This window comes from Somniosus microcephalus, chromosome 18 (assembly GCF_052327205.1).
Source record: "Somniosus microcephalus isolate GS21.2 chromosome 18, FLI_Smic_1.0, whole genome shotgun sequence".
NCBI classification, from domain to species: domain Eukaryota; kingdom Metazoa; phylum Chordata; class Chondrichthyes; order Squaliformes; family Somniosidae; genus Somniosus; species Somniosus microcephalus.
In genome coordinates this window covers 75675291-75699978 of record NC_141004.1, presented here as the reverse complement: position 1 = coordinate 75699978, position 24688 = coordinate 75675291, and the positions used below count along the sequence as shown (strand labels likewise).

The window sequence follows — 24688 nt, the reverse complement described above, 5'->3', positions numbered from 1 at the left end:
CCGACAGTGCAGCACTCCCTCAGTACTGCCCCTCGGACAGTGCAGCGCTCCCTCAGTACTGCCCCTCGGACAGTGCAGCACTCCCTCAGTACTGCCCCTCGGACAGTGCAGCGCTCCCTCAGTACTGCCCCTCCGACAGTGCAGCACTCCCTCAGTACTGCCCCTCGGACAGTGCAGCGCTCCCTCAGTACTGCCCCTCCGACAGTGCAGCGCTCCCTCAGTACTGCCCCTCCGACAGTGCAGCACTCCCTCAGTACTGCCCCTCCGACAGTGCAGCGCTCCCCAGATACTGGACTGGCAGCCTCAGCCTGGATTTTGTGTTTGAATCTCTGGAGTGGGACTCGAACACACGGCTGTCATTCAGCCAAGAGTGCTACTACTGGGCCATGGCTCACACAGCTGTACCGGCCCATGTAGAGTCAGTGTGTTCCCAAATGTAGGGGGTTACAGGTCTGTGTGGGGGTGGTGAGGGGGTTACAGGTCAGTGTGGGGGGTGAGGGGGTTACAGGTCAGTGTGGGGGTGGTGAGGGGGTTACAGGTCAGTGTGGGGGGTGAGGGGGTTACAGGTCAGTGTGGGGGGTGAGGGGGTTACAGGTCAGAGTGTGGGGGGTGAGGGGGTTACAGGTCAGTGTGGGGGGTGAGGGGGTTACAGGTCAGTGTGGGGGGTGAGGGGGTTACAGGTCAGTGTGGGGGGTGAGGGGGTTACAGGTCAGTGTGGGGGGTGAGGGGGTTACAGGTCTGTGGGCGGGATGAGGGGGTTTCAGGAGTGTGGTGTTTCAGGCCTGGTTTATCGGGCCTCCTTGCTGAACAGTGAGGTGTGGGGATTTTTTCACCCTGCTCTGATGGACAATTGAGCTGAGCTCCTCTCTCTCTAGATCCTCGATGAGGTTGAGAAGCGGAGGCAGATCTGCATGGCTGTCATTTACCCCTTCATGCAAGGGCTCCGGGAAGCAGCGTTCCCAGCTCCAGGGAAGACCGTCTGTGTGAAAAGCTTCATCCCGGATTCGGGAACTGAGGTGAGTCTTCAGACCAGTGGCAAGACGGGATACTTCACAAGTCAAGTGACACTGATCTGCTCCCATGGCCACTGGGTGATCAGAAAGCCTACACAGGGAATCTTGCTCTCGTGATATCATTGTATTTAACTCTCCGTGCGTCAAGTTAGACATTGCCCTTTCACCTCCCACAGTGAGGGGGTACCAGTCTCCCCCAGGGCTGGCTGTAAGGGCGGGATGTGAGGTGAGTGTGCAGTCGCAACCCAGTTTCTGCTCAATTCACAAACCTGACCCAAGTCTGACGCAAAATGACAGCCTTACTCAAGAAGGCCTTCAACCACTTGCCCCGTGAGATTTGCTAAGATTCAGGGGACCGCCATGAAGATGGAAGTCTTAGAATTCTTAAATCACTTTTAGCTTGGGCTAACAGCACAAGATGGATTCGATAAGCAGACACACACCTGCCGCGAACTAAAGCTTGCATGACACAACTAATAAATGTCCTTTTTGTTTGTTTGGAGATTATTGGGATTATGATGAGGACTGCTCACTCTGTTCTCCTGTCCACTTTGAAGGGTAGCAAGTGCCGATCTATCAGACCCTCTCCATTCAGGCTAAAGTTAACAAACAGATTTATTTACAACCGAAAGAGCTACATAGAAGCAAAATAATTTGGCGTGTACGATACTTAAACTAGGTCCAAAATCGTTGACTTGTTCCTGCCATTATTAACGGAGACCCTGTTGAAATGAAGGACCTTGGAGCCCCTCCTGTTCACCACTTCAAATGGAAGAGGCAGTGAGTTGCAGAAACTAGCGTTACGGAGAAAGCACATCGCTCTCATACAATTCCACCAAGCTTCCAACAGGGCAGCGTTCTCTCTCAGTAGCCAGGCAATCAAGCAATTAATAATTTCCAGTACTGAAGCAGACAAAGTGTGAAGAGCAGTCTCTTGCTCATACTTTCTAAGGATACGGGGGTAAGCCATTTAGGACAGAAATGAGGAGGAATTTCTTCACCCAGAGAGTGGTGAACCTGTGGAATTCTCTACCACAGAAGGCAGTAGAGGCCAATTCATTAAATATATTCAAGAAGGAGTTGGATATATTTCTTAAGGCTAAAGGGATCAAGAGGTATGGGGAGAAAGCAGGTACCGGGTACTGAACTTGGATGATCAGCCATGATCGCATTGAATGGCGGAGCAGGCTCGAGGGGCCGAATGGCCTACTCCTGCTCCTATCTTCTATGTTTCGATGTTGAGCCTTTGCCTCTGAACGCCACAGAATCTATTTGGAGTATCTGCTATGAGCCTGTAAGCGGACAAAGATACGAGTCCAATTTGAGCTGTTACATTTCTGACCAGACAGTAACACCAAAGCCACAGTTGACCAACTTCCCCCAAATTACAAGCTTATCTCGAGATGGCTTCAAGAATTGTTCCCCAAACATCAACAAATGGGGGAGGTAAATATTCACTTTGGGCAGGGACGGGATATTGGCGGCAGTCGATCGCCGCCCCCCCGTTATACACCCGGCCCAAGTTTCCTTTCCACAATGGAAAATTAAAATGACCCCCAAGTGCTCTTCAGGACAAAACTAGCCACAGACAGTCTTCAAATTGAACTGCTCTTTCTGAAAAAAATTGCTATTTTTCCAGCTTGAACACAGGAACAGGAGGAGGCCATTCAGCCCCTCGAGCCTGTTACACAGGAACAGGAGGAGCCCGTTCAGCCCCTCGAGTCTATTACACAGGAACAGGAGGAGCCCGTTCAGCCTCTCGAGTCTATTACACAGAAGCAGGAGGAGGCCATTCAGCCCCTTGAGCCTGTTACACAGGAACAGGAGGAGGCCATTCAGCCCCTCGAGCCTGTTACACAGGAACAGGAGGAGGACATTCAGCCCCTCAAGCCTGTTACACAGGAACAGGAGGAGGCAATTCAGCCCCTTGAGTCTATTACACAGAAGCAGGAGGAGGCCATTCAGCCCCTCGAGTCTGTTACACAGGAACAGGAGGAGGCCATTCAGCCCCTCGAGTCTATTACACAGGAACAGGAGGAGGCCATTCAGCCCCTCGAGCCTGTTACACAGGAACAGGAGGAGCCCGTTCAGCCTCTCGAGTCTATTACACAGGAACAGGAGGAGGCCATTCAGCCCCTCGAGCCTGTTACACAGGAACAGGAGGAGCCCGTTCAGCCTCTCGAGCCTGTTACACAGGAACAGGAGGAGCCCGTTCAGCCTCTCGAGTCCATTACACAGGAACAGGAGGAGGCCATTCAGCCCCTTGAGCCTGTTACACAGGAACAGGAGGAGGACATTCAGCCCCTTGAGTCTATTACACAGGAACAGGAGGAGGCCATTCAGCCCCTTGAGCCTGTTACACAGGAACAGGAGGAGGCCATTCAGCCTCTCGAGTCTATTACACAGGAACAGGAGGAGGACATTCAGCCCCTCAAGCCTGTTACACAGGAACAGGAGGAGGCCATTCAGCCTCTCGAGTCTATTACACAGGAACAGGAGGAGGCAATTCAGCCCCTCGAGTCTATTACACGGAAGCAGGAGGAGGCCATTCAGCCCCTCGAGTCTGTTACACAGGAACAGGAGGAGGCCATTCAGCCTCTCGAGTCTATTACACAGGAACAGGAGGAGGACATTCAGCCCCTCAAGCCTGTTACACAGGAACAGGAGGAGGCCATTCAGCCCCTCGAGCCTGTTACACAGGAACAGGAGGAGGCCATTCGGCCCCTCGAGCCTGTTACACAGGAACAGGAGGAGGCCATTCAGCCCCTCGAGCCTGTTACACAGGAACAGGAGGAGGCCATTCAGCCCCTCGAGCCTGTTACACAGGAACAGGAGGAGGACATTCAGCCCCTCAAGCCTGTTACACAGGAACAGGAGGAGGCAATTCAGCCCCTCGAGTCTATTACACAGAAGCAGGAGGAGGCCATTCAGCCCCTCGAGTCTGTTACACAGGAACAGGAGGAGGCCATTCAGCCCCTCGAGTCTATTACACAGGAACAGGTGGAGGCCATTCAGCCCCTCGAGTCTATTACACAGGAGCAGGAGGAGGCCATTTAGCCCCTCGAGTCTATTACTCAGGAACAGGAGGAGGCAATTCAGCCCCTCGAGCCTGTTACATAGCAACAGGAGGAGACCATTCAGCCCCTATAGTTTATTACATAGGAACAGGAGGAGGCCATTCAACCCCTCGAGTCCATTACACAGGAACTGGAGGAGGCCATTCAGCCCTTCGAGTCCATTACACAGGAACAGGAGGAGACCATTCAGCCCCTATAGTTTATTACATAGGAACAGGAGGAGGCCATTCAGCCCCTCGAGTCCATTACACAGGAATTGGAGGAGGCCATTCAGCTCTTCGAGTCCATTACAGAGGAACAGGAGGAGGCCATTCAGCCCCTCGATTCTATTACACAGGAACAGGAGGAGGCCATTCAGCCCCTCGAGCCTGTTACACAGGAACAGGAGGAGGCCATTCAAGGATATCGAAGCCCAGTAGAGGAATGATCGAGCTCACGCATCAGAGGAGGGTGCAGAGACAGCTGACTGGGGATTGTCAACTGGTTGCCTTGGTGACAGTGAATGAGTGACCTTCTCAGGGCTGTGACGGATTAGTGCTGGGGTCTGACACTCTTCTAACACTTTGGCAGCGAGAAGAGCGAATGACTGGGAGAAAGGCGGACTTGATGCGACATTGTACAGTTCAATTTAAAGTTGGGTATGGACAGGCATTTACAGCAGCCCAACCTTAGTTAATAAAACGAGTTTCAAAACACGTGGAAGCATTGATCAAAGATGCTGGTGAGGTGCTTGGTGGAGGATGTGACAGGCCAGGAGCTATTCAAATCTTTTGTCCTCTCCAGATCATCGAGCTGACCCGGCCCTCAGACTCCCGCCTTGAACATGTGGACTTTACTTCGCTCTTCAAATATTTATCTGAGGAAAACATCATTGACATCTTCTCCACAGTGCTGCTGGAGAGACGGGTGATATTCCTGGCGGAGGAACTCAGGTACGAAAGAGTGACGTAAATACACGGGGAGAGTGACGTCAATACACGGGGAGAGTGACGTAAATACACGGGGAGAGTGATGTAAATACACGGGGAGAGTGATGTAAATACACGGGGAGAGTGACGTCAATACACGGGGAGAGTGATGTAAATACACGGAGAGAGTGACGTAAATACATGGGGAGAGTGATGTAAATACACGGAGAGAGTGATGTAAATACACGGGGAGAGTGATGTAAATACACAGGGAGAGTGATGTAAATACACGGGGAGAGTGATGTAAATACACGGGGAGAGTGATGTAAATACACGGGGAGAGTGATGTAAATACACGGGGAGAGTGACGTCAATACACGGGGAGAGTGATGTAAATAGACGGGGAGAGTGATGTAAATACACGGGGAGAGTGACGTCAATACACGGGGAGAGTGACGTCAATACACGGGGAGAGTGATGGAAATACACGGAGAGAGTGACGTAAATACACGGGGAGAGATGTAAATACACGGAGAGAGTGATGTAAATACACGGGGAGAATGATGTAAATACACGGGGAGAGTGATGTAAATACACGGGGAGAGTGATGTAAATACACGGGGAGAGGTATGTAAATACACGGGGAGAGTGATGTAAATACACGGGAAGAGTGACGTAAATACACGGGGAGAGTGACGTCAATACACGGGGAGACTGACGTCAATACACGGGGAGAGTGATGTAAATACACGGAGAGAGTGACGTAAATACACGGGTAGAGTGACGTAAATACACGGGGAGAGTGATGTAAATACACGGGGAGAGTGATGTAAATACACGGGGAGAGTGTTGTAAATACACGGGGAGAGTGTTGTAAATACACGGGGAGAGTGATGTAAATACACGGGGAGAGTGACGTAAATACACGGGGAGAGTGACGTAAATACACGGGGAGAGTGATGCAAATACACGGGGAGAGTGATGTAAATACACGGGGAGAGTGATGTAAATACACGGGGAGAGTGTTGTAAATACACGGGGAGAGTGTTGTAAATACACGGGGAGAGTGACGTAAATACACGGGGAGAGTGACGTAAATACACGGGGAGAGTGACGTAAATACACGGGGAGAGTGATGTAAATACACGGGGAGAGTGATGTAAATACACGGGGAGAGTGATTTAAATACACGGGGAGAGTGACGTCAATACATGGGGAGAGTGATGTAAATACACGGGGAGAGTGATGTAAATACACGGGGAGTGTGACGTCAATACACGGGGAGTGTGACGTCAATACACGGGGAGAGTGACGTAAATACACGGGGAGAGTGTTGTAAATACACGGGGAGAGTGTTGTAAATACACGGGGAGAGTGTTGTAAATACACGGGGAGAGTGACGTCAATACACGGGGAGAGTGATGTAAATACACGGGGAGAGTGATGTAAATACACGGGGCGAGTGACGTCAATACACGGGGAGAGTGATGTCAATACACGGGGAGAGTGATGTAAATACACGGGGAGAGTGATGTAAATACACGGGGAGAGTGACATCAATACACGGGGAGAGTGACGTAAATACACGGGGAGAGTGATGTAAATACACGGGGAGAGTGACGTCAATACACGGGGAGAGTGACGTCAATACACGGGGAGAGTGATGTAAATACACGGGGAGAGTGTTGTAAATACACGGGGAGAGTGTTGTAAATACACGGGGAGAGTGTTGTAAATACACGGGGAGAGTTTTGTAAATACACGGGGAGAGTGACGTCAATACACAGGGAGAGTGATGTAAATACACGGAGAGAGTGATGTAAATACACGGGGAGAGTGACATCAATACACGGGGAGAGTGACGTAAATACACGGGGAGAGTGACGTAAGTACACGGGGAGAGTGACGTAAATACACGGGGAGAGTGACGTAAATACACGGGGAGAGCGACGTAAATACACGGGGAGAGTGATGTAAATACACGGGGAGAGTGATGTCAATACACGGGGAGAGTGATGTCAATACACGGGGAGAGTGATGTAAATACACGGGGAGAGTGATGTAAATACACGGGGAGAGTGTTGTAAATACACGGGGAGAGTGTTGTAAATACACGGGGAGAGTGACGTAAATACACGGGGAGAGTGACGTAAATACACGGGGAGAGTGACGTAAATACACGGGGAGAGTGACGTAAATACACGGGGAGAGTGATGTAAATACACGGGGAGAGTGATGTAAATACACGGGGAGAGTGATTTAAATACACGGGGAGAGTGACGTCAATACACGGGGAGAGTGACGTAAATACACGGGGAGAGTGATGTAAATACACGGGGAGAGTGACGTCAATACACGGGGAGAGTGACGTAAATACACGGGGAGAGTGTTGTAAATACACGGGGAGAGTGTTGTAAATACACGGGGAGAGTGACGTCAATACACGGGGAGAGTGACGTCAATACACGGGGAGAGTGATGTAAATACACGGGGAGAGTGATGTAAATACACGGGGCGAGTGACGTCAATACACGGGGAGAGTGATGTAAATACACGGGGAGAGTGACGTAAATACACGGGGAGAGTGACATCAATACACGGGGAGAGTGATGTAAATACACGGGGAGAGTGACGTAAATACACGGGGAGAGTGACGTCAATACACGGGGAGAGTGACGTCAATACACGGGGAGAGTGACGTAAATACACGGGGAGAGTGTTGTAAATACACGGAGAGTGTTGTAAATACACGGGGAGAGTGACGTCAATACACGGGGAGAGTGATGTAAATACACGGGGAGAGTGATGTAAATACACGGGGAGAGTGACGTCAATACACGGGGAGAGTGACGTAAATACAAGGGGAGACTGATGTAAATACACGGGGAGAGTGATGTCAATACACGGGGAGAGTGATGTCAATACACGGGGAGAGTGATGTCAATACACGGGGAGAGTGATGTAAATACACGGGGAGAGTGATGCAAATACACGGGGAGAGTGATGTAAATACACGGGGAGAGTGATGTAAATACACGGGGAAAGTGATGTAAATACACGGAGAGTGATGTAAATACACGGGGAGAGTGACGTCAATACACGGGGAGAGTGACGTCAATACACGGGGAGAGTGACGTCAATACACGGGGAGAGTGACGTAAATACACGGGGAGAGTGACGTAAATACACGGGGAGAGTGATGTAAATACACGGAGAGAGTGATGTAAATACACGGGTAGAGTGACGTAAATACACGGGGAGAGTGACTTAAATACACGGGGAGAGTGATGTAAATACACGGGGAGAGTGATGTAAATACACGGGGAGAGTGTTGTAAATACACGGGGAGAGTGATGTAAATACAAGGGGAGAGTGATGTAAATACACGGGGAGAGTGACGTAAATACACGGGGAGAGTGACGTAAATACACGGGGAGAGTGACGTAAATACACGGGGAGAGTGACGGAAATACACGGGGAGAGTGACGGAAATACACGGGGAGAGTGACGTAAATACACGGGGAGAGTGACGTAAATACACGGGGAGAGTGATTTAAATACACGGGGAGAGTGACGTCAATACACGGGGAGAGTGACGTAAATACACGGGGAGAGTGATGTAAATACACGGGGAGAGTGACGTCAATACACGGGGAGAGTGACGTCAATACACGGGGAGAGTGATGTAAATACACTGGGAGAGTGTTGTAAATACACGGGGAGAGTGTTGTAAATACACGGGGAGAGTGACGTCAATACACGGGGAGAGTGACGTAAATACACGGGGAGAGTGATGTAAATACACGGGGCGAGTGACGTCAATACACGGGGAGAGTGACGTAAATACACGGTGAGAGTGATGTAAATACACGGAGGGAGTGATGTAAATACACGGGTAGAGTGACGTAAATACACGGGGAGAGTGACGTCAATACACGGGGAGAGTGACGTCAATACACGGGGAGAGTGATGTCAATACACGGGGAGAGTGACGTAAATACACGGAGAGAGTGACGTAAATACACGGGTAGAGTGACGTAAATACACGGGGAGAGTGATGTAAATACACGGGGAGAGTGATGTAAATACACGGGGAGAGTGTTGTAAATACACGGAGAGTGTTGTAAATACACGGGGAGAGTGATGTAAATACACTGGGAGAGTGACGTCAATACACGGGGAGAGTGACGTCAATACACGGGGAGAGTGACGTCAATACACGGGGAGAGTGATGTAAATACACGGAGAGAGTGATGTAAATAGACGGAGAGAGTGACGTAAATACACGGGTAGAGTGACGTAAATACACGGGGAGAGTGATGTAAATACACGGGGAGAGTGATGTAAATACACGGGGAGAGTGTTGTAAATACACGGGGAGAGTGTTGTAAATACACGGGGAGAGTGATGTAAATACACGGGGAGAGTGACGTAAATACACGGGTAGAGTGACGTAAATACACGGGGAGAGTGACGTAAATACACGGGGAGAGTGACGTAAATACACGGGGAGAGTGACGTAAATACACGGGGAGAGTGACGTAAATACACGGGGAGAGTGATGTAAATACACGGGGAGAGTGATGTAAATACACGGGGAGAGTGTTGTAAATACACGGGGAGAGTGTTGTAAATACACGGGGAGAGTGATGTAAATACACGGGGAGAGTGACGTAAATACACGGGGAGAGTGACGTAAATACACGGGGAGAGTGACGTAAATACACGGGGAGAGTGACGTAAATACACGTGGAGAGTGTTGTAAATACACGGGGAGAGTGTTGTAAATACACGGGGAGAGTGATGTAAATACACGGGGAGAGTGACGTAAATACACGGGGAGAGTGACGCAAATACACGGGGAGAGTGACGCAAATACACGGGGAGAGTGACGTAAATACACGGGGAGAGTGACGTAAATACACGGGGAGAGTGACGTAAATACACGGGGAGAGTGACGCAAATACACGGGGAGAGTGACGTAAATACACGGGGAGAGTGATGTAAATACACGGGGAGAGTGATGTAAATACACGGGGAGAGTGTTGTAAATACACGGGGAGAGTGTTGTAAATACACGGAGAGTGACGTAAATACACGGGGAGAGTGACGTAAATACACGGGGAGAGTGACGTAAATACACGGGGAGAGTGACGTAAATACACGGGGAGAGTGACGTAAATACACGGGGAGAGTGATGTAAATACACGGGGAGAGTGATTTAAATACACGGGGAGAGTGACGTCAATACATGGGGAGAGTGATGTAAATACACGGGGAGAGTGATGTAAATACACGGGGAGTGTGACGTCAATACACGGGGAGAGTGACGTAAATACACGGGGAGAGTGACGTAAATACACGGGGAGAATGTTGTAAATACACGGGGAGAGTGTTGTAAATACACGGGGAGAGACGTCAATACACGGGGAGAGTGATGTAAATACACGGGGAGAGTGACGTAAATACACGGGGCGAGTGACGTCAATACACGGGGAGAGTGATGTCAATACACGGGGAGAGTGATGTAAATACACGGGGAGAGTGATGTAAATACACGGGGAGAGTGACGTCAATACACGGGGAGAGTGATGTAAATACACGGGGAGAGTGATGTAAATACACGGGGAGAGTGACGTCAATACACGGGGAGAGTGACGTCAATACACGGGGAGAGTGATGTAAATACACGGGGAGAGTGTTGTAAATACACGGGGAGAGTGTTGTAAATACACGGGGAGAGTGTTGTAAATACACGGGGAGAGTTTTGTAAATACACGGGGAGAGTGACGTCAATACACAGGGAGAGTGATGTAAATACACGGAGAGAGTGATGTAAATACACGGGGAGAGTGACGTCAATACACGGGGAGAGTGATGTAAATACACGGGGAGAGTGACGTAAATACACGGGGAGAGTGACGTAAATACACGGGGAGAGTGACGTAAATACACGGGGAGAGTGACGTAAATACACGGGGAGAGTGATGTCAATACACGGGGAGAGTGATGTAAATACACGGGGAGAGTGATGTAAATACACGGGGAGAGTGTTGTAAATACACGGGGAGAGTGACGTAAATACACGGGGAGAGTGACGTAAATACACGGGGAGAGTGACGTAAATACACGGGGAGAGTGACGTAAATACACGGGGAGAGTGACGTAAATACACGGGGAGAGTGATGTAAATACACGGGGAGAGTGATGTAAATACACGGGGAGAGTGATTTAAATACACGGGGAGAGTGACGTCAATACACGGGGAGAGTGACGTAAATACACGGGGAGAGTGTTGTAAATACACGGGGAGAGTGTTGTAAATACACGGGGAGAGTGACGTCAATACACGGGGAGAGTGACGTCAATACACGGGGAGAGTGATGTAAATACACGGGGAGAGTGATGTAAATACACGGGGCGAGTGACGTCAATACACGGGGAGAGTGATGTAAATACACGGGGAGAGTGACATCAATACACGGGGAGAGTGATGTAAATACACGGGGAGAGTGATGTAAATACACGGGGAGAGTGACGTCAATACACGGGGAGAGTGACGTCAATACACGGGGAGAGTGACGTAAATACACGGGCAGAGTGTTGTAAATACACGGAGAGTGTTGTAAATACACGGGGAGAGTGACGTCAACACACGGGGAGAGTGATGTAAATACACGGGGAGAGTGATGTAAATACACGGGGAGAGTGACGTCAATACACGGGGAGAGTGACGTAAATACACGGGGAGACTGATGTAAATACACGGGGAGAGTGATGTCAATACACGGGGAGAGTGATGTCAATACACGGGGAGAGTGATGTCAATACACGGGGAGAGTGATGTAAATACACGGGAAGAGTGATGTAAATACACGGGGAGAGTGACTTAAATACACGGGGAGAGTGATGTAAATACACGGGGAGAGTGATGTAAATACACGGGGAGAGTGTTGTAAATACACGGGGAGAGTGATGTAAATACACGGGGAGAGTGATGTAAATACACGGGGAGAGTGATGTAAATACACGGGGAGAGTGATGTAAATACACGGGGAGAGTGACGTAAATACACGGGGAGAGTGACGTAAATACACGGGGAGAGTGACGTAAATACACGGGGAGAGTGACGGAAATACACGGGGAGAGTGACGTAAATACACGGGGAGAGTGACGTAAATACACGGGGAGAGTGACGTAAATACACGGGGAGAGTGATTTAAATACACGGGGAGAGTGACGTCAATACACGGGGAGAGTGACGTAAATACACGGGGAGAGTGACGTAAATACACGGGGAGAGTGACGTAAATACACGGGGAGAGTGACGTCAATACACGGGGAGAGTGACGTCAATACACGGGGAGAGTGATGTAAATACACTGGGAGAGTGTTGTAAATACACGGGGGGAGTGTTGTAAATACACGGGGAGAGTGACGTCAATACACGGGGAGAGTGACGTAAATACACGGGGAGAGTGACGTAAATACACGGGGCGAGTGACGTCAATACACGGGGAGAGTGACGTAAATACACGGGGAGAGTGATGTAAATACACGGGGAGAGTGATGTAAATACACGGGGAGAGTGATGTAAATACACGGGGAGAGTGACGTCAATACACGGGGAGAGTGACGTCAATACACGGTGAGAGTGATGTAAATACACGGAGGGAGTGATGTAAATACACGGGTAGAGTGACGTAAATACACGGGGAGAGTGACGGAAATACACGGGGAGAGTGATGTAAATACACGGGGAGAGTGATGTAAATACACGGGGATAGTGATGTAAATACACTGGGAGAGTGTTGTAAATACACGGGGAGAGTATTGTAAATACACGGGGAGAGTGATGTAAATACACGGGGAGAGTGACGTAAATACACGGGGAGAGTGATGTAAACACACGGGGAGAGTGACGTCAATACACGGGGAGAGTGACGTCAATACACGGGGAGAGTGATGTAAATACACGGAGAGAGTGACGTAAATACACGGGGAGAGTGATGTAAATACACGGGGAGAGTGATGTAAATACACGGGGAGAGTGACGTAAATACACGGGGAGAGTGACGTAAATACACGGGGAGAGTGATGTAAATACACGGGGAGAGTGATGTAAATACACGGGGAGAGTGATTTAAATACACGGGGAGAGTGACGTCAATACACGGGGAGAGTGATGTAAATACACGGGGAGAGTGATGTAAATACACGGGGAGAGTGACGTCAATACACGGGGAGAGTGACGTAAATACACGGGGAGAGTGTTGTAAATACACGTGGAGAGTGACGTCAATACACGGGGAGAGTGACGTAAATACACGGGGAGAGTGATGTAAATACACGGGGAGAGATGTAAATACACGGGGCTAGTGACGTCAATACACGGGGCGAGTGACGTCAATACACGGGGAGAGTGACGTCAATACACGGGGAGAGTGACGTCAATACACGGGTCGAGTGATGTAAATACACGGGGAGAGTGACGTAAATACACGGGGAGAGTGATGTAAAGACACGGGGAGAGTGATGTAAATACACAGGGAGAGTGTTGTAAATAAACGGGGAGAGTGACGTAAATACACGGGGAGAGTGACGTAAATACACTGGGAGAGTGATGTAAATACACGGGGAGAGTGATGTAAATACACGGGGAGAGTGATGTAAATACACGGGGAGAGTGTTGTAAATACACGGGGAGAGTGATGTAAATACAGGGGGAGAGTGACGTAAATACACGGGGAGAGTGACGTAAATACACGGGGAGAGTGACGTAAATACACGGGGAGAGTGACGTAAATACACGGGGAGAGTGACGTAAATACACGGGGAGAGTGACGTAAATACATGGGGAGAGTGTTGTAAATACACGGGGAGAGTGATGTAAATACACGGGGTGAGTGATTTAAATACACGGGGAGAGTGACGTCAATACATGGGGAGAGTGATGTAAATACACGGGGAGAGTGATGTAAATACACGGGGAGAGTGATGTAAATACACGGGGAGAGTGACGTCAATACACGGGGAGAGTGACGTAAATACACGGGGAGAGTGTTGTAAATACACGGGGAGAGTGATGTAAATACACGGGGAGAGACGTCAATACACGGGGAGAGTGATGTAAATACATGGGGAGAGTGATGTAAATACACGGGGAGAGTGACGTCAATACACGGGGAGAGTGACGTCAATACACGGGGAGAGTGATGTAAATACACGGGGAGAGTGTTGTAAATACACGGGGAGAGTGTTGTAAATACACGGGGAGAGTGTTGTAAATACACGGGGAGAGTTTTGTAAATACACGGGGAGAGTGACGTCAATACACAGGGAGAGTGATGTAAATACACGGAGAGAGTGATGTAAATACACGGGGAGAGTGACGTCAATACACGGGGAGAGTGATGTAAATACACGGGGAGAGTGACGTAAATACACGGGGAGAGTGACGTAAATACACGGGGAGAGTGACGTAAATACACGGGGAGAGTGACGTAAATACACGGGGAGAGTGATGTAAATACACGGGGAGAGTGATGTAAATACACGGGGAGAGTGATGTAAATACACGGGGAGAGTGTTGTAAATACACGGGGAGAGTGACGTAAATACACGGGGAGAGTGACGTAAATACACGGGGAGAGTGACGTAAATACACGGGGAGAGTGATGTAAATACACGGGGAGAGTGATGTAAATACACGGGGAGAGTGATTTAAATACACGGGGAGAGTGACGTCAATACACGGGGAGAGTGACGTAAATACACGGGGAGAGTGATGTAAATACACGGGGAGAGTGACGTCAATACACGGGGAGAGTGACGTAAATACACGGGGAGAGTGTTGTAAATACACGGGGAGAGTGTTGTAAATACACGGGGAGAGTGACGTCAATACACGGGGAGAGTGACGTCAATACACGGGGAGAGTGATGTAAATACACGGGGAGAGTGATGTAAATACACGGGGCGAGTGACGTCAATACACGGGGAGAGTGATGTAAATACACGGGGAGAGTGACATCAATACACGGGGAGAGTGATGTAAATACACGGGGAGAGTGATGTAAATACACGGGGAGAGTGACGTCAACACACGGGGAGAGTGACGTCAACACACGGGGAGAGTGATGTAAATACACGGGGAGAGTGATGTAAATACACGGGGAGAGTGACGTCAATACACGGGGAGAGTGACGTAAATACACGGGGAGACTGATGTCAATACACGGGGAGAGTGATGTCAATACACGGGGAGAGTGATGTCAATACACGGGGAGAGTGATGTCAATACACGGGGAGAGTGATGTAAATACACGGGAAGAGTGATGTAAATACACAGGGAGAGTGACTTAAATACACGGGGAGAGTGATGTAAATACACGGGGAGAGTGATGTAAATACACGGGGAGAGTGTTGTAAATACACGGGGAGAGTGATGTAAATACACGGGGAGAGTGATGTAAATACACGGGGAGAGTGATGTAAATACACGGGGAGAGTGACGTAAATACACGGGGAGAGTGACGTAAATACACGGGGAGAGTGACGTAAATACACGGGGAGAGTGACGGAAATACACGGGGAGAGTGACGGAAATACACGGGGAGAGTGACGTAAATACACGGGGAGAGTGACGTAAATACACGGGGAGAGTGATTTAAATACACGGGGAGAGTGACGTCAATACACGGGGAGAGTGACGTCAATACACGGGGAGAGTGATGTAAATACACTGGGAGAGTGTTGTAAATACACGGGGGGAGTGTTGTAAATACACGGGGAGAGTGACGTCAATACACGGGGAGAGTGACGTCAATACACGGGGAGAGTGACGTAAATACACGGGGAGAGTGACGTAAATACACGGGGCGAGTGACGTCAATACACGGGGAGAGTGACGTAAATACACGGGGAGAGTGATGTAAATACACGGGGAGAGTGATGTAAATACACGGGGAGAGTGATGTAAATACACGGGGAGAGTGACGTCAATACACTGGGAGAGTGACGTCAATACACGGTGAGAGTGATGTAAATACACGGAGGGAGTGATGTAAATACACGGGTAGAGTGACGTAAATACACGGGGAGAGTGACGGAAATACACGGGGAGAGTGATGTAAATACACGGGGAGAGTGATGTAAATACACGGGGATAGTGATGTAAATACACTGGGAGAGTGTTGTAAATACACGGGGAGAGTATTGTAAATACACGGGGAGAGTGATGTAAATACACGGGGAGAGTGACGTAAATACACGGGGAGAGCGATGTAAACACACGGGGAGAGTGACGTCAATACACGGGGAGAGTGACGTCAATACACGGGGAGAGTGATGTAAATACACGGAGAGAGTGACGTAAATACACGGGGAGAGTGATGTAAATACACGGGGAGAGTGATGTAAATACACGGGGAGAGTGACGTAAATACACGGGGAGAGTGACGTAAATACACGGGGAGAGTGATGTAAATACACGGGGAGAGTGATGTAAATACACGGGGAGAGTGATTTAAATACACGGGGAGAGTGACGTCAATACATGGGGAGAGTGATGTAAATACACGGGGAGAGTGATGTAAATACACGGGGAGAGTGACGTCAATACACGGGGAGAGTGACGTAAATACACGGGGAGAGTGTTGTAAATACACGTGGAGAGTGACGTCAATACACGGGGAGAGTGACGTAAATACACGGGGAGAGTGATGTAAATACACGGGGAGAGATGTAAATACACGGGGCTAGTGACGTCAATACACGGGGCGAGTGACGTCAATACACGGGGAGAGTGACGTCAATACACGGGGAGAGTGACGTCAATACACGGGTCGAGTGATGTAAATACACGGGGAGAGTGACGTAAATACACGGGGAGAGTGATGTAAAGACACGGGGAGAGTGATGTAAATACACAGGGAGAGTGTTGTAAATAAACGGGGAGAGTGACGTAAATACACTGGGAGAGTGATGTAAATACACGGGGAGAGTGATGTAAATACACGGGGAGAGTGATGTAAATACACGGGGAGAGTGTTGTAAATACACGGGGAGAGTGATGTAAATACAGGGGGAGAGTGACGTAAATACACGGGGAGAGTGACGTAAATACACGGGGAGAGTGACGTAAATACACGGGGAGAGTGACGTAAATACACGGGGAGAGTGACGTAAATACACGGGGAGAGTGATGTAAATACATGGGGAGAGTGTTGTAAATACACGGGGAGAGTGATGTAAATACACGGGGTGAGTGATTTAAATACACGGGGAGAGTGACGTCAATACATGGGGAGAGTGATGTAAATACACGGGGAGAGTGATGTAAATACACGGGGAGAGTGATGTAAATACACGGGGAGAGTGACGTCAATACACGGGGAGAGTGACGTAAATACACGGGGAGAGTGTTGTAAATACACGGGGAGAGTGACGTCAATACACGGGGAGAGTGATGGAAATACACGGGGAGAGTGACGTCAATACACGGGGAGAGTGACGTCAATACACGGGGAGAGTGACGTCAATACACGGGGAGAGTGATGTAAATACACGGGGAGAGTGTTGTAAATACACGGGGAGAGTGTTGTAAATACACGGGGAGAGTTTTGTAAATACACGGGGAGAGTGACGTCAATACACGGAGAGTGATGTAAATACACGGAGAGAGTGATGTAAATACACGGGGAGAGTGACGTCAATACACGGGGAGAGTGACGTAAATACACGGGGAGAGTGACGTAAATACACGGGGAGAGTGACGTAAATACACGGGGAGAGTGACGTAAATACACGGGGAGAGTGACGTAAATACACGGGGAGAGTGACGTAAATACACGGGGAGAGTGACGTAAATACACGGGGAGAGTGACGTAAATACACGGGGAGAGTGACGTAAATACACGGGGAGAGTGACGTCAATACACGGGGAGAGTGACGTCAATACACGGGGAGAGTGACGTCAATACACGGGGAGAGTGATGTCAATACACGGGGAGAGTGATGTAAATACACGGGGAGAGTGATGTAAATACACGGGGAGAGTGTTGTAAATACACGGGGAGAGTGACGTAAATACACGGGGAGAGTGACGTAAATACACGGGGAGAGTGACGTAAATACACTGGGAGAGTGACGTAAATACACGGGGAGAGTGATGTAAATACACGGGGAGAGTGATTTAAATACACGGGGAGAGTGACGTCAATACACGGGGAGAGTGACGTAAATACACGGGGAGAGTGATGTAAATACACGGGGAGAGTGACGTCAATACACGGGGAGAGTGATGTAAATACACGGGGAGAGTGTTGTAAATACACGGGGAGAGTGTTGTAAATACACGGGGAGAGTGACGTCAATACACGGGGAGAGTGACGTCAATACACGGGGAGAGTGATGTAAATACACGGGGAGAGTGATGTAAATACACGGGGCGAGTGACGTCAATACACTGGGAGAGTGATGTAAATACACGGGGAGAGTGACGTCAATACACGGGGAGAGTGATGTAAATACACGGGGAGAGTGACGTCAATACACGGGGAGAGTGACGTCAATACACGGGGAGAGTGATGTAAATACACGGGGAGAGTGTTGTAAATACACGGAGAGTGTTGTAAATACACGGGGAGAGTGACGTCAACACACGGGGAGAGTGATGTAAATACACGGGGAGAGTGATGTAAATACACGGGGAGAGTGACGTCAATACACGGGGAGAGTGACGTAAATACACGGGGAGACTGATGTAAATACACGGGGAGAGTGATGTCAATACACGGGGAGAGTGATGTCAATACACGGGGAGAGTGATGTCAATACACGGGGAGAGTGATGTAAATACACGGGAAGAGTGATGTAAATACACGGGGAGAGTGACTTAAATACACGGGGAGAGTGATGTAAATACACGGGGAGAGTGATGTAAATACACGGGGAGAGTGTTGTAAATACACGGGGAGAGTGATGTAAATACACGGGGAGAGTGATGTAAATACACGGGGAGAGTGATGTAAATACACGGGGAGAGTGATGTAAATACACGGGGAGAGTGACGTAAATACACGGGGAGAGTGACGTAAATACACGGGGAGAGTGACGTAAATACACGGGGAGAGTGACGGAAATACACGGGGAGAGTGACGTAAATACACGGGGAGAGTGACGTAAATACACGGGGAGAGTGATTTAAATACACTGGGAGAGTGACGTCAATACACGGGGAGAGTGACGTCAATACACGGGGAGAGTGACGTAAATACACGGGGAGAGTGACGTAAATACACGGGGAGAGTGACGTCAATACACGGGGAGAGTGACGTCAATACACGGGGAGAGTGATGTAAATACACTGGGAGAGTGTTGTAAATACACGGGGGGAGTGTTGTAAATACACGGGGAGAGTGACGTCAATACACGGGGAGAGTGACGTAAATACACGGGGAGAGTGACGTAAATACACGGGGCGAGTGACGTCAATACACGGGGAGAGTGACGTAAATACACGGGGAGAGTGATGTAAATACACGGGGAAAGTGATGTAAATACACGGGGAGAGTGATGTAAATACACGGGGAGAGTGACGTCAATACACGGGGAGAGTGACGTAAATACACGGTGAGAGTGATGTAAATACACGGAGGGAGTGATGTAAATACACGGGTAGAGTGACGTAAATACACGGGGAGAGTGACGGAAATACACGGGGAGAGTGATGTAAATACACGGGGAGAGTGATGTAAATACACGGGGATAGTGATGTAAATACACTGGGAGAGTGTTGTAAATACACGGGGAGAGTATTGTAAATACACGGGGAGAGTGATGTAAATACACGGGGAGAGTGACGTAAATACACGGGGAGAGTGATGTAAACACATGGGGAGAGTGACGTCAATACACGGGGAGAGTGACGTCAATACACGGGGAGAGTGATGTAAATACACGGAGAGAGTGACGTAAATACACGGGGAGAGTGATGTAAATACACGGGGAGAGTGATGTAAATACACGGGGAGAGTGACGTAAATACACGGGGAGAGTGACGTAAATACACGGGGAGAGTGACGTAAATACACGGGGAGAGTGACGTAAATACACGGGGAGAGTGATTTAAATACACGGGGAGAGTGACGTCAATACATGGGAGAGTGATGTAAATACACGGGGAGAGTGATGTAAATACACGGGGAGAGTGACGTCAATACACAGGGAGAGTGACGTAAATACACGGGGAGAGTGTTGTAAATACACGTGGAGAGTGACGTCAATACACGGGGAGAGTGACGTAAATACACGGGGAGAGTGATGTAAATACACGGGGAGAGATGTAAATACACGGGGCTAGTGACGTCAATACACGGGGCGAGTGACGTCAATACACGGGGAGAGTGACGTCAATACACGGGGAGAGTGACGTCAATACACGGGTCGAGTGATGTAAATACACGGGGAGAGTGACGTAAATACACGGGGAGAGTGATGTAAAGACACGGGGAGAGTGATGTAAATACACAGGGAGAGTGTTGTAAATAAACGGGGAGAGTGACGTAAATACACGGGGAGAGTGACGTAAATACACTGGGAGAGTGATGTAAATACACGGGGAGAGTGATGTAAATACACGGGGAGAGTGTTGTAAATACACGGGGAGAGTGATGTAAATACACGGGGAGAGTGACGTAAATACACGGGGAGAGTGACGTAAATACACGGGGAGAGTGACGTAAATACACGGGGAGAGTGACGTAAATACACGGGGAGAGTGATGTAAATACATGGGGAGAGTGTTGTAAATACACGGGGAGAGTGATGTAAATACACGGGGTGAGTGATTTAAATACACGGGGAGAGTGACGTCAATACATGGGGAGAGTGATGTAAATACACGGGGAGAGTGATGTAAATACACGGGGAGAGTGATGTCAATACACGGGGAGAGTGACGTCAATACACGGGGAGAGTGACGTAAATACACGGGGAGAGTGTTGTAAATACACGGGGAGAGTGACGTCAATACACGGGGAGAGTGATGGAAATACACGGGGAGAGTGACGTCAATACACGGGGAGAGTGTTGTAAATACACGGGGAGAGTGTTGTAAATACACGGGGAGAGTGACGTCAATACACGGGGAGAGTGATGTAAATACACGGGGAGAGTGACGTCAATACACGGGGAGAGTGACGTAAATGCACGGGGAGAGTGACGTAAATACACGGGGTGAGTGATGTAAATACACGGGGAGAGTGACGTCAATACATGGGGAGAGTGATGTAAATACACGGGGAGAGTGATGTAAATACACGGGGAGAGTGACGTCAATACACGGGGAGAGTGACGTCAATACACGGGGAGAGTGACGTAAATACACGGGGAGAGTGTTGTAAATACACGGGGAGAGTGTTGTAAATACACGGGGAGAGTGTTGTAAATACACGGGGAGAGTGACGTCAATACACGGGGAGAGTGATGTAAATACACGGGGAGAGTGATGAAAATACACGGGGAGAGTGATGTAAATACACGAGGAGAGTGATGAAAATACACGGGGAGAGTGATGTAAATACACAGGGAGAGTGATGTAAATACACGGAGAGTGACGTCAATACACGGGGAGAGTGATGTAAATACACGGGGAGAGTGACATCAATACACGGGGAGAGTGATGTAAATACACGAGGAGAGTGATGAAAATACACGGGGAGAGTGATGTAAATACACAGGGAGAGTGATGTAAATACACGGAGAGTGATGTAAATACACGGGGAGAGTGATGTCAATGCACGGGGAGAGTGACGTCAATGCACGGGGAGAGTGATGTAAATACACGGGGAGAGGGACGTCAATACACGGGGAGAGTGATGTAAATACACGGAGAGAGTGATGTAAATACACGGGTAGAGTGACGTAAATACACGGGGAGAGTGACGTAAATACACGGGGAGAGTGATGTAAATACAGGGGGAGAGTGATGTAAATACACAGGGAGAGTGTTGTAAATAAACGGGGAGAGTGATGTAAATACACGGGGAGAGTGACGTAAATACACGGGGAGAGTGACGTAAATACACGGGGAGAGTGACGTAAATACACGGGGAGAGTGATGTAAATACACGGGGAGAGTGTTGTAAATACACGGGGAGAGTGTTGTAAATACACGGGGAGAGTGATGTAAATACACGGGGAGAGTGATGTAAATACACGGGGAGAGTGATGTAAATACACGCGGAGAGTGATCTAAATACACGGGGAGAGTGACGTAAATACACGGGGAGAGTGACGTAAATACACGGGGAGAGTGACGTAAATACACGGGGAGAGTGATGTAAATACACGGGGAGAGTGATGTAAATACACGGGGAGAGTGATTTAAATACACGGGGAGAGTGACGTCAATACATGGGGAGAGTGATGTAAATACACGGGGAGAGTGATGTAAATACACGGGGAGAGTGACGTCAATACACGGGGAGAGTGACGTAAATACACGGGGAGAGTGTTGTAAATACACGTGGAGAGTGACGTCAATACACGGGGAGAGTGATGTAAATACACGGGGAGAGTGATGTAAATACACGGGGCGAGTGACGTCAATACACGGGGCGAGTGACGTCAATACACGGGGAGAGTGACGTCAATACACGGGTAGAGTGATGTAAATACACGGGGAGAGTGACGTAAATACACGGGGAGAGTGACGTAAAGACACGGGGAGAGTGATGTAAATACACAGGGAGAGTGTTGTAAGTAAACGGGGAGAGTGACGTAAATACACGGGGAGAGTGACGTAAATACACTGGGAGAGTGATGTAAATACACGGGGAGAGTGATGTAAATACACGGGGAGAGTGATGTAAATACACGGGGAGAGTGTTGTAAATACACGGGGAGAGTGATGTAAATACACGGGGAGAGTGATGTAAATACACGGGGAGAGTGACGTAAATACACGGGGAGAGTGACGTAAATACACGGGGAGAGTGATGTAAATACACGGGGAGAGTGATGTAAATACACGGGGAGAGTGATGTAAATACACGGGGTGAGTGATTTAAATACACGGGGAGAGTGACGTCAATACATGGGGAGAGTGATGTAAATACACGGGGAGAGTGATGTAAATACACGGGGAGAGTGACGTCAATACACGGGGAGAGTGATGTAAATACACGGGGAGAGTGATGTAAATACACGGGGAGAGTGATGTAAATACACGGGGAGAGTGATGTAAATACACGGGGCGAGTGACGTCAATACACGGGGAGAGTGATGTAAATACACGGGGAGAGTGATGTAAATACACGGGGAGAGTGATGTAAATACACGGGGAGAGTGACGTCAATACACGGGGAGAGTGACGTCAATACACGGGGAGAGTGACGTCAATACACGGGGAGAGTGACGTCAATACACGGGGAGAGTGATGTAAATACACGGGGAGAGTGTTGTAAATACACGGGGAGAGTGTTGTAAATACACGGGGAGAGTGTTGTAAATACACGGGGAGAGTGACGTCAATACACGGGGAGAGTGATGTAAATACACGGGGAGAGTGACGTCAATACACGGGGAGAGTGACGTCAATACACGGGGAGAGTGACGTAAATACACGGGGAGAGTGACGTAAATACACGGGGAGAGTGACGTCAATACACGGGGAGAGTGATGTAAATACACGGGGAGAGTGATGTAAATACACGGGGAGAGTGACGTCAATACACGGGGAGAGTGACGTAAATACACGGGGAGAGTGTTGTAAATACACGGGGAGAGTGACGTCAATACACGGGGAGAGTGATGTAAATACACGGGGAGAGTGATGTAAATACACGGGGAGAGTGATGTAAATACACGGGGAGAGTGACGTCAATACACGGGGAGAGTGACGTAAATACACGGGGAGAGTGATTTAAATACACGGGGAGAGTGACGTCAATACAAGGGGAGAGTGATGTAAATACACGGGGAGAGTGATGTAAATACACGGGGAGAGTGACGTCAATACACGGGGAGAGTGACGTAAATACACGGGGAGAGTGTTGTAAATACACGGGGAGAGTGTTGTAAATACACGGGGAGAGTGACGTCAATACACGGGGAGAGTGACGTCAATACACGGGGAGAGTGATGTAAATACACGGGGCGAGTGACGTCAATACACGGGGAGAGTGATGTAAATACACGGGGAGAGAGATGTAAATACACGGGGAGAGTGACGTCAATACACGGGGAGAGTGATGTAAATACACGGGGAGAGTGATGTAAATACACGGGGAGAGTGATGTAAATACACGGGGAGAGTGACGTCAATACACGGGGAGAGTGACGTCAATACACGGGGAGAGTGACGTAAATACACGGAGAGAGTGACGTAAATACACGGGGAGAGTGATGTAAATACACGGGGAGAGTGATGTAAATACACGGGGAGAGTGATGTAAATACACGGGGAGAGTGATGTAAATACACGGGGAGAGTGATGTAAATACACGGGGAGAGTGACGTCAATACACGGGGAGAGTGACGTCAATACACGGGGAGAGTGACGTCAATACACGGGGAGAGTGATGTAAATACACGGGGAGAGTGTTGTAAATACACGGGGAGAGTGTTGTAAATACACGGGGAGAGTGACGTCAATACACGGGGAGAGTGACGTAAATACACGGGG

The 24688-nt window shown here is 49.1% G+C and overlaps 1 protein-coding gene across 8 annotated transcripts in view; it reads left to right on the top strand.

Moving 5' to 3' along the window:
* The window catches only part of LOC147105391 (DENN domain-containing protein 2D-like), a 216234-nt gene that overhangs the window by 67815 nt on the left and 123731 nt on the right, over nt 1-24688 (top strand). For all 8 annotated transcript variants that reach the window (XM_086011698.1, XM_086011693.1, XM_086011697.1 and 5 more), the window contains 2 exons: nt 876-1016; nt 4874-5022. In XM_086011698.1, coding sequence (XP_085867824.1) covers nt 876-1016; nt 4874-5022 — 290 coding nt within the window. The remainder of the gene's footprint in view (nt 1-875; nt 1017-4873; nt 5023-24688) is intronic.